The sequence below is a fragment of the Eriocheir sinensis genome, chromosome 49, assembly GCF_024679095.1.
Source record: "Eriocheir sinensis breed Jianghai 21 chromosome 49, ASM2467909v1, whole genome shotgun sequence".
NCBI classification, from domain to species: domain Eukaryota; kingdom Metazoa; phylum Arthropoda; class Malacostraca; order Decapoda; family Varunidae; genus Eriocheir; species Eriocheir sinensis.
This window is the reverse complement of record NC_066557.1, coordinates 573,771-597,060: the sequence shown is the minus strand read 5'-3', so window position 1 is coordinate 597,060 and position 23,290 is coordinate 573,771. Positions and strand designations below refer to the sequence as shown.

Below are 23,290 nucleotides of genomic sequence, written 5' to 3'. Positions count from 1 at the left end.
GCAATCATCTGATAATTTTAGCTTATGACACACTTGTGAGACCAACACTGGAATACTGCTCCACGGTGTGGGATCCTTACACACTCAGAAACATTGATAGGTTAGAACAATTCAACACCAAGGCGGCTAGGTTCATTACAAACAATTACACTCAAACAACAGATAAACATGGACCCTCTTCACATACGCAGACAAGCACACAGACTTACACTTATGTACAAGATCACAAACACTCACATTGACATTGACCCACAAACATACCTACACAAGGCAAACAGTCAACGTACTCGTAACACACACATCCATAAATACCAAACATATCACACTAACACTGGCGCATACAAGCACTCATACTTTCCACGCACCATACGTGACTGGAACAGCCTCCCTCAACAGATTTTAGACTGCGGTACAATAGACGCATTCAAAAAACAAATACATACTCACTTGTCACCACAACACACCAACACTAACAATTGCACTTGATTCACTTCCCTCTCCTGCATACTCGGCTCCCCCGTCCCCCTAACAGCCAACAAATATGCGTGTTATGCACCTATACAGGTGCCCTTCGCATTATTGTCCAGACCCAGATCCAGATTGTATTTCTGCTAGTTTTTGTCGGATTTCTACAAAATTTGCCCTTTTGAAATTGGGTACCATTTCTTTATTTTCAGTCACTGTTGTTTGAGCTCTAATGTCGACGCGCACTAATTCATGATCGCAAGAACCGAGATGTTCTTCTACCGTGACATTACTGACCAGGTTATCTTGGGTCGCTATTACAAGGTCAAGTATATTATTTTGTCGAGTTGGCTCAGTAACCATTTGACTTAGGTAATTATCTTCTCAAAACTCGATCATTCTATGAAACTCGCCCTCAATAATGAGGGGGATTAAAGTCTCCTAATATCATTGAGTCCCTGTTATTAAGTGACTGCCTTAACACACTGTACATTTCAACATCTTCGAGTAACTGACCCGGAAGCCTGTAGGTGACAGATATATTCAAAATATTTTTTTTTATATTTACTCGCACGCACAAAATGTTCAACGTTACTGTCTTCTGGTGTTATGTCAGTGGGTTGCAAATAGCTTTTGACGTAAGGGGCGACACCACCACCTCTACGGTTAACACGATCTTTGTTGAAGAGTCTGCAGCCATCTATGTTGTATTCTGAACTCAATCAATATATGTGGTCTCAATAAAGGTTGTGGTTATAGCAATTGCGTCAAAATATTATGTTGAAATATTATGTTGAAACAAGATATCTCAATTCTTCAAACTTGTTTCTAAGGCTACGCGCATTGAAACTTAGGACTTTTAGACAATTTTGAGGTTTAGTAATGGAATCGGTGTTGTTTGTTGTTCAACGGTTTGGTGTTGGTTGTGTTGCATGCCGTCTTTTTACACGGCCGGGGTGGTGAGACGCGGCCGAGAACAGTTTTTTGACCAAGGGGGGAGAGAGAGAGAGAGAGAGAGAGAGAGAGAGAGAGAGAGAGAGAGAGAGAGAGAGAGAGAGAGAGAGAGAGAGAGAGAGAGAGAGAGAGAGAGAGAGAGAGAGATTATACTTCTCATCCTGGTAGGCCTTATGAACGATGAAGCTCCCCTAGTAATACTTTTATTTTATTTCACAAGCAAAAATAGCTACTTATTCGCCTACATTTTTCTAATATTGTATAGTGTTGAATTTATTTATACTGTCTATACACTTATCTCCTTAAACAGTAAAACTTTCCACTAAATCTTTTCATTCCTTAATTCCAGCGTCCTCAACATGCCGTCCCTCGCTGTCCAGGAGTCTCTCTCTCCCAACGTCTCGTGGGAAGCGGACGAGAAGCCACTCAACTCGGACGCTTTTGGTCACCTTGAGCTGCAGACGGACGGAGGAGATCTCGATGACGCTCAGTCCGAAGACCCGACAAGTGGTTGCGACAAGACTATCTTTTCTGAAGACTGCAAGAACTACCAGGAGGTTTTTAGATTCTCCAAGGACCACAAGGAGCTTTTTGGAGACTTCGAGGACTCCAAGCAAGCTTCTGGACTGAGTCAGCAAGCGGCCAGCAAATCTGCAACATTCAAAGTGAGTTATTATTTGGTGGTTATTGTTTAGTTATGGTCATTGGTTTGGTTAGTTAATGAGAATCTTAAATCCATAAAGATTCTAAGCTGTGTCCAGGATTGGGTCAGTAAAGGGCTAGGAAGTTGAGAATTAGAATAGTTAGCTTGTTAGTTAATTGACCACATAGGAAATATAGTTAAACATGAAAACTATTCTTTGTCCAACACGAGAGTAAAATTTAAAACTCCATATTCTTTATTAACAGTGTGACGTGAACGGTGGACATACTGAGGCGATGAACGACGAAACCGCCATCAAGAAAAGAGGAACTGACCTGAAATGGATCGATGAAGAAGGAAAATGTTCGAAGGAGAAGGACAGGAGACTGGATGCCCCCAAAGATCGGGAGAAAGCAAAGGATGAAGGTAGTCAGGTGCTGGAACATGAGGCGCTGGACCGCGGCTGGGCGTGGCTGGTGATGTTCGGCTCCTTCGTCGTCGGGGTAAGGCATATATGATCCAACATTTCTGAGCTAACACACTCACATTTGAAAAGGCTTTCGTAGAGGTTGTGAGTATTTCCATGGGTAGTTTAAGAGCCTAGCAGTAGTCTGACAAGATTTCTACACCTTCTGCACTTTGAACGTGAAAGCACTCTGGAGAACCCGATCTTGGGAAATATTTATTGCGAGAGCCAAAAGCGTCTGAGACTACGGATCTATGTTCTGAGCCCTCCTTCAGGTCCCCATAGAAGTGAAAAGGCTGAAATAATTGGCAGTCCGTATAAACTCGTTCGCAGACGTACATGTCATGTATTAATGCCAGTTTCAACTCATCATCACTAATTAATTATCAGTTTACTGCCGTACAAACGACTTTCCCAACGTCCTCCACCTCTGATGTTAGTGTACCACGTCATCTGTAAGTTCATATATCTACACGTTAACTGTCTGTCTTGGCCTCAATAATTACTAGGTTGCCACTGTTACTTTGGTTGTCCGTCTGTTGTCAGTTCTATGAGCGATAGGACATGCCCAAATCCATTTCTTATTTTTAATCGTCATTTTAATATTTTCAACGTTGTCTAATCCCTAACCCATGGTAGCCCCTTTCCATCTCCATGTTAAACACAGCACTTTTATCTCTTTGCGTTTGTTGAGCTTTCTCCCCATGTGTGCTTTTTCTGCTTCCACACTACTCACCACTTCTCACCCCCGCCAGGCTGTGATGGGTCTCCTCATTCCTTGCTATGGGATCTTGTTTTTTGACTTGCTCACGAGCTTCAACGCGTCCTCTACGGTGACCTCAGCGATATTCATCGTAGGAGTCTTCGTTTTCACCTGCGCCAACATGGTGGCGGGGCCGCTGACGGAGCAGTTTGGGTGGCGATGCGTGGTTGTGGGCGGCGGTCTCCTTGCCTTCGTCGGCATGGCAGCCTCCGCCTTCACCCCCTCCCCCTACTTCCTTTTCTTCTCTTACTCCATTCTCTCAGGTGAGTCATGCAGCCACTGAACACACTGACACGCGAGTCACACAGCCACGGAACACATTAAACATCGTTGTTTATGATATACAATTTATTATGTATGCCACGATATAATTTTCAGGTATACAGTAAACCCTTCAGCTAAAACTTATGTTAGTTTTTTGTCTTCCCTATCTTTCACTCATGCAATTTCTTCCCTTCGTTCCTTTAATTATACCCTTGTTACTTTCAGCTCTCGGCCAAGGACACTGCGTTTTCGTGTCATACGCAGTCATGCCACACTACTTCAAGCGACGAATCGGCATGGCTAACGCACTCATGGCGTCGGGAGTTTGCATCGGCGGCATAGTCGGGCCTCCAGTGGTAACCTTCCTGCAGGAGCAATACGGCTTCAAGGGCGCCACTCTCATCGTGGCGGCGTTTGCACTCAACTTTTGCCTTGCTGGTGCCTTGTTCCGCCCGCTGCAGAGACCCAGTAACGTGAATAAGACCACGGAGAGCACGGACAAGGAAGCCAAGGACAAGGAGATCAAGCACAAAGCGATCAAGGACAGGGACACGAATAACAGTGAGGACCAGGAGGTCAGAAAGATTATGAATAAGATTGCAGCCACGGGCGAAGACAAGAATGGACTATGCTGTGTGGCGAGACAGATGGTCTCCTCCGTGGTCACAAACATGAAACTCTTAAAAAACTCTTACGTTGCCCTTATAACCCTTAGTGGCGCCTTGGTGATGGCCGGATACATGAACCTCTCCTCTCTGGTGCCCTTCCTCATCCAGGAGTACGGGCACACGCAGGAGACGGCGGCGTGGTGCTTGTCCGTAGCCAACTTCTGCAATCTAGCCGCCCGCTTCCTCTTGGCCTCATGCATTGACTTCTCCTGGTTCCACATCCGCGGCTGCTTCATTGTCTCCGCGGCCATGGTATCCTCTGCTACAGTGGGTGAGTGACTTTCTGTTCTCGCTTCATAAGCCCATACACTTTTCCATTACCAGTGTGACCGATTAGAAGCTTACAAATTGGTTACAAATTGGGCATGCGCGGTCACGCTCGCCTCGGAGTTAGACATTTTTCATGTGTAAGTGGCTTTGGAAATATATTTCAATCACTGCAGGATTAAAAAAATGTAATTGGTTTAAAGTGTCGTGTAGTAGAGCCGAAAAAAAAAAAAAGTTGGGTCATCGCGTCTCGGCCCAGTACTGCACGAAACAGTCAACGAAACACATTCTTAGGACTTTCAGTGTTCGGAATATTTTCATTCCACTCTGCCTGTAAACTCTAGGCGAGCAAAGGGGCGTATGTGCTGTAACTTTTGGTCTGTCACACTGGTTCTAATCTCCTTGGGGCTGTATGTATGGGATCATGTTTTCGAGACCCTGATGATATCCCTCCACCCAGGCTACATGTGATACTGACCATCTTTGTTAATGTTGCTGCACAAACCCCAGTAATCGAGAGTTCCATATCAAACAGATTCATAATGCTCTTATAAATATTCGAGCGCCCCTACACGCTGATTAAGGGGTATAAACTAACTGTTTGTGTTGATTGCTTTAGTTAACATTCACCATTCTCTCTCTCTCTCTCTCTCTCTAAATGGATATTTATAAATGGATGAAGGGGTATAATAAGGGGGATATTCATAAGGTTTTGTTGGTAAGAGAACCGGGTAGGACACGAATTAATGGGTTTAAACTGGATAAATTCCGATTCAACAGGGACATAGGCAAAAATTAGTTTACTAACAGAGTGGTGGATGAGTGGAATAGGCTTAGCAGTCATGTGGTGAGTGCCAATACAATTGTCACATTCAAAAATAGATTAGATAAATTCATGGACAGCGAAATTAGGTGGGGTTAGATACACGGGAGCTTAGGTTCAAAGGAGCTGCCTTGTACAGGCCTACCGGCCTCTTGTAGACTCCTACGTTCTTATGTTCTTATGTTCTCTCTCTCTCTCTCTCTCTCTCTCTCTCTCTCTCTCTCTCTCTCTCTCTCTCTCTCTGCAGTGGTGGGCCTGGTACAAGATCTGACGTGGGTGACGGTGGTTCTCGGGCTGTGGGGCTTCGGCGTCGGGAATTGCATTGTGCTTCTCCCCCTCCTGCTGCTGCGCCACGTGGGCGTGGGTCGATACATGGGCGCCCTGGCCCTCCTTGGCTTGCTGAACGGGTTGTCGACGGTCACCTCCGGTTTTGTGATAGGTGGGTTATGGCTGTGGAAGCGGGTGGGTGGGGTGGGGGGTTATGACCCCGTGTGTGTATTTACCTATTTGTAGTCTATCAGGCCCGAGCTAAGCTCTAATAGTCCCGTCTCGATATCAACATTTATCCAGCCTTTCCTTCATTTGTTGGACACTGTTCGCCTCCACCACCTCTTCCCGCAAGCTGTTCCATGTGTTAACACTTTGATGTGGAAAACTATACTTTTTTTAAGTCACTCAAACAGGTTCCTTTATTAAGTTTCTTCCTATGTCCTCTTAGCTCCTGCGTTCTAGCAGTTAAGAAGAGATCATCTCTATTCACCTCATCAAACTTATTGTTATGCCGGACGTGTTACTTGGGTTCCGTGTCGCCGTCAGGAGACTCCGTGGGAGGGAGATATGGAAACACTTTGCACAGTTTCTGTAGTTTAATGTTCTTCCTTAGTAGTAGACTTCACTCTGACTCTTCACTTACCACTAGCTTACTATCACTGGGACTGGGCCTCTCTCGCCCTCTTCTCCTATATATATCCAGAACAGTACAGTCTAGAATATTACAGTATACTTTAGATCATACAAGAACATGTAGCAAAAATATATGCGAGTTGGCAACACTTCCCGCCTGGCGCCTGGCCGCGGACGGCTCCTTGCTCCCCGCCCTTTGCTCGTTTCTCCGGGAGCCTTCTAGAGGCCTATGGTCGCCGGGGGAAGCTTCCAGCACAACACTATCCCCCCCTCTTAATTGTGATCGTCCCGATCACACACTTAACTATGTACAAACATAAGAGAATTAATCAAAAACATAATAATCGTCGTATCGCTGTGGACGCCTGCGTTGTCTCTGTCTTCTGTTCGTTGCCTCCTGCGCGTCTGTCTCCTGGTGCGCCTCGTCGTCGTCCGCTTCTTGGGGTGTCCCTGGAACATCTGCCGAAGCCGGGAGGTTATCTCCCTCGGCTGAAAGGGCCAGGAGGCCTACGTCGTCGTCGACCTCCTCTCGGTCCTGGACGTCCCTTGCGTTTTCGTCGGCTGCTGGATGTCTGTAGTTGTTCCAGGTGTAGTTTCCCGGACTGTGGTACCTCCATAGGCAGTTGACGTGGACAACTTTCGGCTTGGTCTTTTCCGTTCTCCGGATTCGGTAAGTCACGTCGGAGAGGCGTTCTAGCACAGTGTAAGGGCCTTCCCAGGGGCTCTGTAACTTCGGAGACTGTCCTTTCTTCCTCTGCGGGTTGTAAAGCCAGACTCGGTCTCCTTCCTTGAAGTCAACGTGGCTTGCCCTCATATTGTAACCGCGCTTCATGGCCTCCCCGGATAACTTCAAGGCACCTCGGACTTGATGGTGCACCTCTTCCAGCCGTTCCTCTAGTTGACGGGCAAAACTGGAGGCGTCCCTTGGAAGGCTTTCCCCAGGAGGCCTTCCTGTCAGTAGGTCCACCGGCAATCGCAGCTCACGTCCAAACATCAGCTTTGCCGGTGAATACCCCGTAGTCTCGTGGGCGGCAGACCTGTAGGCCATGAGAAGCGCAGGCAGCTTCTGATCCCATGAAGACTGATCATTGTTGCACTGCTTGGCCAACTCCTGGCCCAACGTCCAATTAAACCTCTCCACCATTCCATCTGACTGTGGGTGCAGAGGGGTGGTCCGGGTCTTCTTGATACCTAGAAGCTTGCAGCACTCAGCAAGGACTGTTGACTCAAAATTCCTTCCCTGGTCGGAATGGAGCTCGTTAGGCACACCGAAGCGACAGAAGAACTCCTCCACCAAAACCTTGGCGATGGTAGTGGCTTCCTGGTCAGGGATGGCGTAGGCTTCTGGCCACTTGGTGAAGTAATCCATTGTGACACAGATGTACCTATTTCCGTTCGTCGTCAGAGGCAAGGGTCCTGCTATATCCACTGCCACCCGTTCCATGGGGGCTCCAACCTGGTATAGTTGCAGTGGGGCACGGTGACGCTGTTGGTGGTAGCGAGTGTTCTAAGTGCTAATCGGTTCACGGATAGAGAAAGTCATATCCGCCAGGGTTACTTTGTTAGACAAAACTTACACAGCTCATCACGACAAGGACAACACATAGGATAGGTGTTTGTTTGTGTATGCGTTTGTGTGAATGTTGTTTGTGTAGGTTAACATTTAAGTGTTGGTGTATGTGTGGAACAATGTGTAACGGTGGACAACAAGAGAACGTGGACGGACAGTCAAAGGTAAACGAATACAAGGAAAGTTAACGATGAAGACGCGACAAGACAGACTGGCAGACACAGTGACGATGGACATTACATGAAAACACTGAGAATCTTAGTCTCTCTTTGCAGCACCCCATTTTCTTGTCACTGAGGGGAAGGAACACGGAATTTGAGCGGTGACTGCTACAGATTACTCCCCCCCAGTGACGAGGAAGGAGGAACGAAATCTTCCCTGGTGCTGGGGCGCTGTGGCAGACGGTGATGCGTTGCGATGAGTAGCGTTGTGTAGAGTTGTCGAGATGCGCGGTAAGTTGCGCTGAGTAGTTGCGTTGAGGTGTGCGGTAAGTTGCGCTGAGTAGAGTTGCGTTGAGTAGTTCAGCTACGGTGAGTCGAGCTGGGGCGAGTAGTGCAGTGACAACAGCTACAGTAAGTCGAGCTGGAGTTAGTGCAGTGACAACAGCTACGGTGAGTCGAGCTGGAGTGAGTAATGCAGTGACAACAGCTACGGTGAGTCGAGCTGGAGTGAGTATTGCGGTGACAACAGCTACGGTGAGTCGAGCTGGAGTGAGTAATGCGGTGACAACAGCTACGGTGAGTCGAGCTGGAGTGAGTAATGCGGTGACAACAGCTACGGTGAGTCGAGCTGGAGTGAGTAATGCGGTGACAACAAGAGAACGTGGACGGACAGTCAAAGGTAAACGAATACAAGGAAAGTTAACGATGAAGACGCGACAAGACAGACTGGCAGACACAGTGACGATGGACATTACATGAAAACACTGAGAATCTTAGTCTCTCTTTGCAGCACCCCATTTTCTTGTCACTGAGGGGAAGGAACACGGAATTTGAGCGGTGACTGCTACAACGCTTCTTGGGGCCCTTCTTTGCACAGCACACCTCACACGCGTGACACCATTCTTCCACGTCCTTCCTCATGCCACCCAGTAGAACCTTTGGCGCAGGCGACTCAGTGTCTTCTTTACCCCAAGGTGTCCGCTGGTGATGCTGTCATGCATTTCTTTCAAGACGCCTTCCCGGGACTTCACAGGTAACACCGTGGACCAGTAGTGGTCAAGACCATCATGAGAGACCCAGCGTCGCTGCAACACCCCGTCGTCTATCCGAAGAGTGTCCCACTGAGTCCAGTAATTCTTGGTGGTAGGGCTTTCTCTCGAGATTACTTCCCACCCAGGTCGCGTTGACGACTGACTCAGCCACTCCATAATTGGTCTCAGATCTCGGTCCTCCCGCTGCAGTTTTCCCAAGTCTTCCCATGGCACCTCCGCTGTCTGTTCCACTGTAGTGCGGCGGCACATATTCTGGACGCTTTCCCTCTGGAGGCAATGTTGACACTCCGGTAGGCATGGGCGCCGGCTCAAGCTGTCCGCGTTACCGTGTGTTAGTCCAGATCGGTGCACAATAGTATAGTGATGCTGCTCTAGTTTACCTATCCAGCGAGCAAGCTGGCCCTCAGGGTTTTCAGTGACTTCAGCCACCGCAATGCAGCGTGATCCGTGCGGATGGTGAAAGTTGCACCGTACAGGTAAGCATGGAAAAAGTCAAGGCTCTTGACTACTGCCAGGAGTTCTTTCCGGGTCACGCACTAGTTTTTCTCGGCTGGAGTGAGCTTCTTGCTGAAGTAGGCCACAACCTGTTCCATGTCGGCACATGCCTGGGACAACACACCACCAATCCCTCATCACTGGCATCACAATCCAGTATAAAAGGCTTAGAGGGGTCTGGGTAGGTGAGTACGGGCGAGCTGATGAGGGCCTCCTTGAGCTTCTCAAAGGCAACCTGAGTTTCCGCTGTCCACTCAAACTTGCGCCCCTTCTTCGTCAGGAGGTGCAGTGGTGCAGCAATCGTAGCGAAGCCTTTCACAAACCTGCGGTAGTATGAGCACAACCGAGGAAGCTCCGCAGCTCCTTCACGTTGGTGGGTGTCGGCCAGTCCCTTACCGCAGCCACCTTCTCAGGATCAGTGCGTACTCCAGCCTCGCTCACGATGTGTCCCAAGTATTGGACCTCCTTTTGGAACAGACAGCATTTCTTCGGGCTGAGCTTAAGGTGTGCAGCTCTAAACCGGGCGAAAACCTCTGATAGCCGTTTCATCTCCTGCTCGAAGGTCTGGCCAAAGACAATCACGTCGTCGAGGTAGATGAGTGCCGTCTTCCAGTGAAGTCCCTCCAGCACCCTCTCCATCAGCCGCTCGAACGTGGCCGGCGCGTTGCACAGGCCAAAGGGCATGACCTTAAACTGCCACAGGCCTTGACCGTAGGAGAAGGCTGTTTTCTTGGTCCTGCTCCGCCATTTTGACTTGGTGATACCCAGACTTCATATCCAGTGTTGAAAACCACTTGGAGCCCACCAAGGCGTCGAGCGTGTCGTCGATCCGTGGGAGTGGGTATGAATCCTTGATGGTGAGATCGTTGAGGGCTCGGTAGTCCACGCAGCACCTGAGGGAACCGTCCTTTTTCCTGACGAGCAGTACAGCAGACGCCCACGGGCTGCTGGACCGCTCGATTAACCCTTGTTGCCGGAGATCATCCATTACCTCATCCATCTCCTTGCGACGGGCTGGTGCCATCCTTCGAGGAGCTTGCTTAACTGGGCGGTGGCTACCTGTGTCGATGTGGTGCTCTACCAGGTCCGTACACCCCAAGTCCAGGTCTCCTGTGGAAAACACATCTGCATTTCTCACGAGAAGCTCCCTGAGCTGTTCCACTTGGGGTTCCTCTAGACACTTGGAGCTCCTGTCAAACAGATCGCGCAGGTAGTCAGGCAGCTCCTCCTGGGGCTTCGTCAGGGTTCTCCTGCAGACACAGGTTCTTGGTTTCTGGTCGATCTCTTGGCACAATCCCACCATGGTCCCTTGTTTTATTTTCTTTGGGCTGAAGGAGACATTGGCCACGACGACAGGCACTTCCGCTGCAGCAGGGTCTACCAAAGTACTTCCTACAATCACCCCGTTTTCTACCGGGCATCGACTTGCACTCTCTACCACACACAGGCTAGCCGGGGGGGCACTCGTAATTTGACAGGGTAACAGCATCTCCGACCTCGGAGGAATAATGGTGGTGCGCTTGACCGTCACTGGCAGGTCTTCCTTGTTCACAGTCGACAGTGGCACCCTCCTTCCTCCTACAGTCAGCTGCTTAGCGCGGAAGTCCAGCTCGCACCTGTGGGAGACAAGATAATCCATACCTAGGATGCAGGGGTCATCCATGTCGGCCACGTACACAGAGAGGAACTCTTCCTTTCCTCCGAGCTCAAACTTCACGTCCACTGGGCCTCTGAGCTCTGCGTAGTGTCCTGTGACTCCGCACAGTCGATGCGGCGTCTTAGAAAGCCGACGATGACTCACCACGTCAGGCCGCACCAATGTGCGTTCCGAGCCTGTGTCGACGACCACAGGCCACAACACTCCGTCAACCTTGCCCTCCACTTGGCAGCTTGTCATGGTGGTTCTCCTGCACACTGATATCTTCGGGGCATGTACAGGACAGACTGGTCGTTGCCCCCGTTAACCAGTCCTTCTTAGTTTCCTGAGTGGTGGTCCCTCGTTGGGGCACATTTTCCGACACTCATTCTTCCAGTGCCCTTTTCTCCACAGGTCCAGCACTTGGGTCCTTCCCTGGGCTTCTTCTTAGCGGCACCTTCATATTCCTTCTTCCTCTTATAGCATTCGTTCTCCTTGTGCCCAACCTTCTCGCAGTACCAGCACGTTCCTTGGAACCTGTCTGTGTCGCTGACAGCGCCCTTTCGTGCCCTAAAGCCAGAAGTCGAGTCGTCCCTGAAGCTTGATAAGCTAGACCTAACAAAGGACTCAAACTCCATGGCACGTGCCAGAGCTTCCTGCATTGATGTTGGCTTAGCTTGGTTCACTTGTATCTTCAGCTGAGGGCTGTCCAGGGCATCGATGAATTGATCACGCAGCAAAACCGTCAGCAGGTCAGGGGTGGCACCTGGGTATGCCTTGTGCGCCATGCTCTCAAGGTCCTGAGCGAGTTCCTGGAGACTCGCCGCGCCTCCTGTTGCGGGTTCTGAACCTAACCCTGAAGAGCTCGTTCTGGTGCTTGGTCCCATTTCGTTGCTCCAGCGCCTGTGCCAGCCCGCTGTAGCTGCCCTTTGTCGCATTGTCGAGCTGAGCAAGGACCTCCAGCGCCGCCCCTTTCAGGCTAGTGGCCAGCTGTACCGCGCACTCTTGGTCATCCCATCCGTTCCGAGCTGCCAACAGCTCAAACTGAGCGCGGTAAGCCTCCCAGGAGACCTTGCCATCAAACTCCTGAGGCTTCTTTCTAACAGGCGAACCCAGCAGACCCGTGGGGCTGGCGGAACTTCTTGCGGGGATAAACTCAGGCGAAACAGGGCTCAAACTACCCCGGACTTGCGTAGGAGAAGCATCTTGGGTACAACTAGCCCCTGCAGGCACTGGCTGTCCGTTTCCAGCCAAGCAGTCTTCAAGGGCCTTCACTCTGTCACTTACTTCTAGTATTTCTTTGTGTGTCGTCTTCCGTACCACCTCCATCTCTTGTTGAAGATTTGTGTGTTCTTTCTCCACTTCTATCAGGCGTTGTCCCAAGTTCGTGGTCACATCAGTCATTTCTCTTCGCACTGATTCACTTCCATCTTGTACTGCTTTTAGCTGTAGCTGTAATCCCGTGAAGCGATCTTCTAGCTGTTCTTTGAGTTCTTGGAGTGTTCCTTCTTGTTGTTGCTGTGCTCTTTCTTGTTGTTCTTTGAGTTCTTGGAGTGTTCCTTCTTGTTGTTGCTGTGCTCTTTCTTGTTGTTCTTTGAGTTCTTGGTGTGCTTTTTCTTGTTGTTCCTTGAGTTCTTGGAGTGTTCCTTCTTGTTGTTGCTGTGCTCTTTCTTGTTGTTCTTTGAGTTCTTGGTGTGCTTTTTCTTGTTGTTGCTGTGCTTTTTCTTGTTGTTCCTTGAGTTCTTGGAGTGCTCTTTCTTGTTTCTCCCCCTGTAGTCTCAAGGCTTCCAAAAGTTCAGTCAACATGTCGTCCCTCTGGGCAGCTTGGGAACGAGTCTCCATGGCGAAAAACAAATGCCTACACTCCTGACACCAGTGTTATGCCGAACGTGTTACTTGGGTTCCGTGTCGCCGTCAGGAGACTCCGTGGGAGGGAGATATGGAAACACTTTGCACAGTTTCTGTAGTTTAATGTTCTTCCTTAGTAGTACACTTCACTCTGACTCTTCACTTACCACTAGCTTACTATCACTGGGACTGGGCCTCTCTCGCCCTCTTCTCCTATATACAAACAGTACAGTCTAGAATATTACAGTATACTTTAGATCATACAAGAACACGTAGCAAAAATATATGCGAGTTGGCAACACTTCCCGCCTGGCGCCTGGCCGCGGACGGCTCGCCTTGCTCCCCGCCCCTTTGCTCGTTTCTCCGGGAGCCTTCTAGAGGCCTATGGTCGCCGGGGGAAGCTTCCAGCACAACATTATTTATGAATTTATACAGCGTGATCAGATCTCCTCTCTCCCTTCTTTGTTCCAGTGTCGTCAATTCCATCTCCTTCAATCTGTCTTCATACGCCATGTTTGAGAGTTCTGGGACCATTTTAGTTTCAATTTTCTGTATCCTTTCCAACTTTCTGATATCCTTCCTTTTGTGAGGCGACCAAACAACTGCAGCATATTCAAACTTTGGTCTTGTCATTGATGTTATTATTTTCTTCATCATTTCTTTGTCCATAGAATGGAGTGACACCCTTATATTTTGCATCATCCAGTAGGTTTCTCCGAACAACCATTTTTTTTTTTTTACAGCAAAGACAGCACAAGGGCACAAAAAAAGGAAAAAATAAAAAAAGCCCGCTACTCGCTGCTCCTGTAAGGAATCCGAAGAGGTGGCCGAAAGAGCAGTCAATTACGTGAGAAGAGGTGTCCTGATACCTTCCTCTTGAATGAGTTCAAGTCGTAGGCAGGAGGAAATACAGTTGAAGGAAGATCGTTCCAGAGATTACCAGCGTGAGGGATGAAAGAGTGAAGATGCTGGTTAACTCGTGCGTTAGGGATTTGGACAGTAATGGGATGAGCTTGAGTAGAAAGTCGTGTGCGGCGGAGCCGCATGAGGGGGGGAGGCATGCAGTTAGCAAGTTCAGAAGAGCAGTCAGCGTGAAAATATCGATAGAAGATAGAAAGGGAGGCAAAATGGCGGCGGAATTTGAGAGGAAGAAGACTATCATTAAGAGGAGGAGCGCTGATGAGACGAAGAGCCTGAGACTCCACTCCGTCCAGAAGAGCTGTGTGAGTGAAGCCCCCCCATACGTGAGATGCATACTCCATACGAGAGCGGACAAGGCCCCTGTATATGGATATCAACTGTGCGGGGGAGAAGAACTGGCGGAGACGATACAGAACGCCCAACCTCGAGGAAGCTGATTTAGTAAGAGAGGAGATATGAAGTTTCCAGTTAAGATTTTGAGTTAAGGATAGACCGAGGATATTTAGTGTTGAAGAAGGTGACAGTTGGGTGTTGTCGATGAATAGGGGAAAGGTGTTTGGAAGATTGTGTCGAGTTGAAAGGTGGAGAAATTGAGTTTTTGAGGCAATGAAGGACACGTTCCTTCTACCCCAATCGGAAATGATAGCAAGGTCTGAGGTTAAGCGTTCTGCAGCCTCCAGCCTGGAGTCATATAATTCCTGTTGAGAGGGTCTTCTGTTTAAAGAAGTTGAATAATGCAGAGTGGAGTCATCAATGTATGAATGGATAGGACAGTTTGTTATAGAAAGAAGATCATTGATGAATAATAGGAAGAGAGTGGGTGATAGAACTGAGCCTTGTGGAACGCCACTGTTGATAGGTTCAGGAGAACAGTGACCGTCTACCACAGCAGAGATAGAACGGCCGGAGAGGAAATTGGAGTTAAAAGTGCAGAGAGAGGGATAGAATCCGAAAAAGGGCAGTTTAGAACGCAAAGACTTGTGCCAGACTCTATCGAAGGCTTTCGATATGTCTAGCGCAACTGAAAAGTTTCACCGAAACGGCTAAGAGAGGATGACGAAGAGTCAGTTAAGAGAGCAAGAAGATCACCAGTAGAACGCCCCTTGCGGAACCCATATTGGTGATCAGATAGAAGGTTAGAAGTGTAAAGATGCTTTTGAATCTTCCGGTTAAGGATTGATTCAAAAGCTTAAGATAGACAGGAAAGTAAAGCTATAGGGCGGTAGTTTGAGGGATTGGAACGGTCACCCTTCTTATGCACAGGCTGTACGAAGGCGGGAGGCGATATTTGTGGCTAGATGCCAGAAGTCTCTGGAAGAATTAGAGAAAGCAAGGTGTTGACATTTTCTATGGATGAAGGAGTTTTTGATAAGTCGGAGAATAGATTTGGCACGATTCCGGGTGGAAATATAAAGATCATGGTTAGTGGGAGTTCGAAGGTTCTGATACCTTTTGTGAGCTGCCTATCTATCTTTGATAGCACGAGAACAAGCGTGATTAAACCAAGGCTTTTTAGCATGGGAAGTAGAGAAAGTACGTGGAATGTATGCCTCCATTTCAGAGACAATCACCTCTGTGATGCGCTGGTCACACACAACGGGGTCTCTCTCCTGGAAGCAGTGATCATTTCACGGGAAATCGGAAAAGTACATTCTCAGGTCGTCCCACCGAGCTGAAGTAAAGTGCCAGAAGCATCGCCTTTTCGGTGGGTCCAGAGTATGTATAGGAGCGATAGGACAGGATACAGAAATAAGGTTGTGATCGGAGGAGCCCAACGGAGAGAACAGTTTGACAGAGTAAGTAGAAGGGTTAGAGGAAAGGAAGAGGTCTAGTATGTTGGGTCTGTCTCCAAGCCGGTCGGGAATACGTGTAGGGTGCTGAACCAACTGCTCTAGGTCGTTGAGGAGAGCAGAGTTGTAGACTTGTTCACCAGGCTGGTCAGTGAAAGAGGATGAAAGCCAAATCTGGTGGTAAACATTGAAATCTCCCAAGATGGAGATTTCAGCAAAGGGAGAGTGGGTCAAGATGTGCTCCACTTTAGAGTTCAAATAGTCAAAGAATTTTACATTGTTAGTAGAGTTAGGTGAGAGATAAACAGCACAGATGTATCTAGTAATAGAATGACAATGAAGTCTTAGCCAGTTGGTGGAAAATTCAGAAGAGTCAAGGTCGTGGGCACGAGAGCAAGTGATGTCGTTGCGCACGTAGACGCAACATCCAACTTTGGGTTGAGATTTAGGATAGAGATAGTAGGAGGGAACAGAGTAGAGATTGCTGTCAGTAGCCTCAGAAACCTGTGTTTCGTTGAGGAAGAGAAGGTGAGGTTTAGAGGAGGAGAGATGGTGTTCCACAAAATGAAAAGTAAAACGAAGACCGCGAATGTTGCAAAGTTAATAATTTTGCTTTGCTGGGGATAGCGTGCTTTGCATCGTTATTCCCATATATTTTTCTTCATGTATTACCTTTAAGTTTTCTTCTACCATCCTGTATGTTTTCCTTGGTCTTTTTTTTTTTACTTTTTCAAATCTACATAACATGGCACTTGTTTGCATTAAATTCCAGCTCCCATAACTAGCTCCATCTACATACTCTGTCCAGGGCTTTTTGCAGCTCCTCACAATCTTCCTCCGTCCTCACTTTTCTTATTAACTTTGCATCATCTGCAGAAAGGCTCATATAACTTTTTATACCCTTTGGCATATCGTTTATATATATTATGAATATTATTGGTGCCAGAACTGAGCCTTGAGGAACTCCACTCTACTCTCCTCCAATTGGATTTCTCTTCCCTAATCACTGTCCTCATTTCTCTTCCCGTTAAGTAATCCTTCATCCACTCGATAACCTTTCCTCCCATTCCTCCCCACTGCTGTAGTTTCCAGATTAACCTTTTGTGCGGAACCTTGTCAGAAGCTTTTTTCAAATCGAGATATACACACTCACCCCACCCTTCTCTCTCTTGTGCCACGTCTGTTGTTCTTCAGTAGAAACAGAGTAAGTTAGTGACACAAGATTTCCCTTTTCTAAATCCAAAGTGTCCTTTATTTATCATGTTTTCCTTTTCTAAATGTTCGACCCATTATTTTTTATTATATTTTCACAAATCTTGCACATTACATTTCTCAAAAAAACTGGTCTATCATTTAATGGTTCAGTTTTATCTCCACTTTTATAAATTGGTACAATGTTCGCTCTTTTCCATTCTAAGGGCACCTTTCCTGTATTTATAGAGCAAGATATTATGCCATAAAGTGGCTCCAATAATTCATTTCTACACTTTTAGCACTTGTCCCGAGATTTCATCCGGTTCCATAGCTTTCCTTCCATCTAAGGTTTTCATTAGCTGTATCAGTTCTCCTTTATGAACCTTTACATGATTCAGTTTCCCCTCATTGCTATTTTCGAGACACCAGTCAAAGTCGGTTTCTTCCGTTAACACTTTATGAAAATTTTTATTTAATATTTCTGCAATTTCTTTGTCCTTTTCGTAGATTTCTTTTTTTTCCTTTAGCCTTTCCACTCCATTTTTTTTAACTTCCCGTTTACGAATTTATAAAACACTCTTGGTTCTTCTTTACATTTAAAAACTATTCTTCTTTAAAATTCGGCTTCCTCCTCTCTCCTTCTTTTCACATAATCATTTCTTGCTTTTTTTTTTATATTTGTCACTATTGTTCTTATTTGGTCTTTTCTTTTAATTCCTCCATGCCTTATTTCTATTTTTTTTGCTGTCTCACATCTCCATCCAAGCCATGCTTTCTCTCCTTTAGTTTTTACTGTGTAGAATGGAACATATATCTCTATTCCTCTGTTGTAAATATTCATAAAAAGTGTCATATTTCTCTTGAACATTATTACTCATCTTCATATCAGTCCAGTCTACCCTACCGAAGAAGGTCTTGAGTCCAACGTAATCTGCCTTAGTATAGTTTTTCCTTTTTTTCCTTTTAAGCCTCTTCGTGATATTCACATCCTTCCAAAGTTTTCATCTCCAATAGTTCATGGTCGCTCTTTCCTAAGGGGCACTCATGACTGACTCCTTCATCCAACTCCACGTTTTTTTGTGAAAATTAGGTCAAGTATTGATGGTTCGTCATCCCCTCTCAACCTTGTTTCTCCTTGCACCCACTGTGTCATCAGGTTATCTGTTACCAGCTTCAATAGTTTACTTCCCCAAGTATTTTCACCACCCTCCATTATAAAATCTTCCCATTTCACTTCCTTGCAATTGAAGTCTCCTGTTAATATTATATTTTTATTATTTTTTATTTCATCTGTCAGTGCCCGCATTGTATTTTCCAGCATAGTGTTATATCTTACTTCATTCCAACTTTTGGCTTTAGATAGGACATAGGCTGTTATTATGTTATTCTTCTCTCAACCTTTAACCAGTACCTGCACGGCCATCACCTCCGCATTGTCATTTCCATATCTCACTTCAGTCATTTTCAAGTTTTGTTTCGTCATTATCATCACTCCTCCTCCCTTTCCTTCTTTCCTCTCTTTTCTCCAAATGTTGTACTTGCTCTTTCCCTCCAGCACAAGTTCCAGTTCTTTTACAAGTATTGTTTCAACTATACATATGATATATGGATCACTCTCCCTTAAATAATCAGTTTGTTCAATTTTCTTTGATACAAGACCATCTATGTTTGTGTACGAAATCCTTAAACCTTTCTTTCCTTCTCCATTTTTATTCCCTCTTTCTATCAACATCCTTGCTCCCTCTTTTCGCCTCCTATCCACCAATTCATCAGTTTTTTGTTCTTCATTCTTCAAAAAAAATCTTCTTTTCTTCTTGTGATCTTTCAGCATTTCTCTTTTTCGTTTCATTTATCATTTCCTTAGCTTTCATTCTTTCATCCTCTGACATATTTCTCCTCACTTACATTTGTTTATATTCTTCAGAGTTGTTTAGTTTCCATGACCTATTTAGTATAGATTCCGTTGCCAATTGGGACCTTATCTTTATCTTTAGTGGTCTGTTTTTTCCTTCGTCGTATCTTCCCAATCTAGTTATTTCATTTACTTCTTCCTCTATCTTTTCCTCCTCTTCAGTATTCATATTTCTCAATACGATTTTTATCTTACTCCTCTCGTAACTCTCTCTGAGCCTTCGCTTTTTTTTTCCCTTGACACCAAACACTATCACACACTTTTTTCTTTTCTGCCATGTACCTCACCATTGCTTCTCTATATTTTAGGACATTCACAACTTTATTTTCTTTATCTTGCCTCTGTTCCTGTTGCTGTTGTTCTAGAATTACCCTAAAGCTTGTTTTTTCCTTGTCATTTTACTTTTCCACTCCTTTAATTCATCATTGACCACATCCTTAATCTTTTCCTCTACCTTAACACCCACACTCTGCTGATCAGTTTCTATATTCTTTGCTACCTCTTTTTATCCTTTTTTCCATCTTCTTCTTCATGTCTTCGTTTGTCCCCATCACACTCCTATCTCTTTTCATTTTCAAAATTTGTATCTCAATCTCATAGCCTTTTTTTATTTTTCATCTTCAGCTGTGCTATTTATTTTTGGCTTTCCAACTGCTCCTTAGTCAATTTAATTATTTCTTCTCTCAAGTTTTCCACCATTTTCTTTGTCTCCTCGTCCTTTTTCTTTGTCTCTTTTTTTTTTTTTTTTGCAGAAGTCAGTTCAAGGGCATAAAAAAAGGTAACAAATGTTAAAAATAAAAGCCCGATACTCACTGCTCCTAAAAAGAGTTAGAGGAGTGGCCGAAAGATAGGTCAATTTTGGGAGGAGAGGTGTCCTGATACCCTCCTCTTGAAAGAGTTCAAGTCGTAGGCAGGAGGAAATACAGATGAAGGAAGATTGTTCCGGAGTTTACCAGCGTGAGGGATGAAAGAGTGAAGATGCTGGTTAACTCTTGCGTAAGGGATTTGGACAGTAAAGGGATGAGCTTGAGTAGAAAGTCGTGTGTGGCTAGGCCGTGGGAGGGGGGAGGCATGCAGTTAGCAAGTTCGGAAGAGCAGTCACCATGAAAATATTGTTGTAACCCGTAATCCGGGTCACACAGGGGAGACGACACACTGTTTGTATTAGTGACACTTGACTTAAAATTCTGGTACTTTAGGAGTATTTAAAGGAGTTCGTAAATGGGGTGATGAAACGGTGTCGCCTTTCTTATATGTATTTTATTCTACCTTAATACTACTTAATATTACAGAGGGTAAAAATATTGTTTAAACCAGCGACTGGCTTACTAGACTCAATGAGTCTTCAGGTTTTCTTTCACTATTGGTTACTGACGTTAACACTGGTATAATATTGAGTAAAAACTCTATCATTAAAGTATCATAGAAATATAATCCTAAGTAAAACTAAGATAATAGAACACAATAGATATGTTAGATACGCTTTCCTCTATGGTAATTCTTCACTCCATACTCACAGTAGCAACGATGAATGTTCTACCCATGTTGTCTAGGGAAGGACAACTGAGTGTCCAGCCACGAACAGAGTGCTGGTTAATCTGAGGTCAAGCCTGGAAAAAATGCTTCTTATATAGGCAGATATCGCGAGGGTAATACGTCAGGCGTGTGAGTCATACATCAAACTCACACCGAGCTCATACAATAATCTACCTAACCGACATGCTTAATTCACGCGGTGACGCAGCTTTGTTTTCATAACATTTTGTTCCGCGGCTGATCGTGTTTTTAGGCCGCGGTGATTGTGTTTTGGCTTAGAGAGATAAGCGGGTGCGTTAATGGGCAATTACAATTGTGTATAGGTTGGTAAATGAACAGTGGGGACAATCATGTGTTGGAGTCCGTGTTGTGTTTTAGCGGTCGATACCGCTGTTGTCATCGGAAAATATTGCCGGTGAAGATGATGATGACACGAGTGGTGTCGCAGCCCTCGGGGCACCACATACCCCCCCCGTTAAAATCACGCCACGTCCTCGTGGCACAAAGCGTTCCGCCCGGCGGACGACCATGGAGGGCCCAGACGGGGATGGCGGGATCGTGGGGAGGAGTCCTGCGAGACGGGACCTGAAGAGACAGAAGAAGGCCACCCCACCGGCGACGAAGACGACGCCGAGGAGGAGCAGCCACCCCACCAAGGGAGGAAGGGGTCGAAGGCGGGGACCGGAGAGACGGATTCCTGAGCGCGTGAAGTGCTGGAGGGAGGTCCAGCAGGGGGCCAGAGACGACCCGGGCGACGGCGGCGGGGAGGAAGGGTCCAAGGTGAGTCTTGGCCCGGAGCGATGATACAACGTCACTTCCGATGTGGAAGGGTGCGCGATGAACCGTCATCGGGGCGTCACCGTCCATAGTAGCAGAGGCAGGGAGGATGAAGGCGTCGGAGTGGGCACTACAGCCCATACCGAGGCTGAGGAGACCGTCCGTTGATGGTCTGCCTGTATTTGGAGACCGGGCTGTCCGGGCAGACCATGGTGACCATCTGGGGAGTATCGGTAGAAGACCCAGCCCGCAGGAGACGGGATGAAGACCGGGGAAGACTCTGAGGAGAGACTTAGAACACAGCGAGAGGGCGTCTGGGCGATCGAGAAAGAGAGCGATCTCGCAGCGCTGGACAGAAGTCGAGTAGACAGGGGGACATACATAGAGCAGGTGGTGTTTAGTACAGCGGTCCAAGGAGTCTAAGAGCATATAGTGAGTGCGGTCTTCAGAAACCGCAAGGTAAGTGGAAAGCGTGTCGGTGTGCAGAAAATATGGCGTGCCATCAAGATGAAAAGGCAACGCGTCCATTTTAAACACATCGAACACGTCAGAGGGATCCCCTTTCATGGGGATTTGTAAGTAGAAGTGAAGGGTTCCTGAGGAAAGCGTACCTTTAGAAATAACCCTAGAGACATCTCTATACAATGCTAAATATTCATGTGCTGCAGGGAAAAGTAAGCCTGGGTAATGGAGTGACGCATTGCTGAGCACACGAAATAGTACATCATTTGGAAGGAGGAGAGGGGAAACCTGCGTTTGGGACAGCTGCTGAAGGCCAAGCTTGAGATTCAGAGTATCATGATTTAGGTCACTAAGTGCCAACTGAATGAGAAGGATAGTCTCCAAAATACGCATTTCCCCTTCAATTTGCAAGGTTGTAGTGAGAACTGACGGATAATAGCTGAGGCCAAAGCCGAGGCGGACTCTAGACGGGAGATGGCAGAATGAATATGACGGAGGTCCCGAACTGTGGCGTTGAGGACTTCCTGATGGAGGTTAAGTTGACGTCTCTCTTCTGTGGACAGAGTGTAGAGCTGGGAGAGCTTCCGTGTATCACATCTATTTGGGCCTGAGTGGCCGTACCGAAAAGGAGGTTTGCTACCGAGCCAAGAAATCCACGGCTCCTCGCTTCTGGCGAGTCCGAAACAGGCTTCCATCTCTTCCACTCATAGCCGACAGAAATCTGTTAATATCTTTGAATAACTTCTCAAACTCAATGTGAAAATAGTCTAGAGTGCTCCTTAGCAGACCAACAGTGGGAACGATTGATTCATATGTTCAATCGACCATGAAACTTCCGCTGTTAGATTTGCCACGTTGATGAGAGGACGTTGGATGTCGTCCGTCTTGATGACGACAGGGACAACATAGTACCGTCCTGTCAACAGCATCTTAAAGACTGGGGAGAAGACGAGGCCGGGACGAATGGGTTGCTCCAGGAGGATCAAGGGAAGACAAGGAGGGCAACACCCAGGATCTGTAATTATAGGGGCATCAGTTCGTTGGTCGTTGGCGATACTCAAGAGGGCGGTCCATCACATTGGGGAGAGAAGGGGTACCGTATTGGATCGTAATGAGCGACTGACACAGGGCTCTGAAGGAGCTGAGGGAACCAATGAGGGGACCTCTGAAGCATCTGAGGAGACAGGAGCCGGTGAGGAGAGCTCGGAAGGAGCTGGAAAGGACAATGGCAGCGGCTCCTCGGGGAATAAGTCATGGGAGTGGGTCCACTTCTACTACTTGATCAGGGAGAGGGTATGCACGCCTGACATTAGGAGAGTCATGGAAGCCAAGAGAGTCCTCGTGAACGACCTGAACATTATTTGTGTGAACTGTCTTGATCTTACCACCTCTAACATGACGCAGTCGTAAGACTACAGGGCTTATTTTTCTAGCACCCTAAAGGTCCATTGAACAAGGGCTGGAGCTTCTTTGGTTCGCCCTTTGTACATACATGCCTTAAGTAGACCCGATCTCCTACTACCACCTGTTTGGGTTTGGATTTCCTAAACATTCTTTCTGACTCCTGCCATCCTATATCTATATTGGTCTGACATAGTTTATAGGTACGCTGCGACACTAGAAGTAAATGCTTTATAGCTGTCAACATCATAACAAGGTTGGAGTCTATTCTCAAGCACTTCAAAAGGAACATTTGGGTCCCGAGAGAAAAGCAAGAAAA

General features: G+C 46.8%; 1 protein-coding gene across 1 annotated transcript in view; it reads left to right on the top strand.

The window, feature by feature from the left end:
- The window catches only part of LOC126981689 (monocarboxylate transporter 12-like), a 40,930-nt gene that overhangs the window by 6,941 nt on the left and 10,699 nt on the right, over positions 1-23,290 (top strand). Inside the window, exons 2-6 of the mRNA XM_050833110.1 lie at positions 1,769-2,084; positions 2,329-2,565; positions 3,284-3,554; positions 3,781-4,494; positions 5,561-5,752. Coding sequence (XP_050689067.1) covers positions 1,779-2,084; positions 2,329-2,565; positions 3,284-3,554; positions 3,781-4,494; positions 5,561-5,752 — 1,720 coding nt within the window. The 5' untranslated portion in view covers positions 1,769-1,778. The remainder of the gene's footprint in view (positions 1-1,768; positions 2,085-2,328; positions 2,566-3,283; positions 3,555-3,780; positions 4,495-5,560; positions 5,753-23,290) is intronic.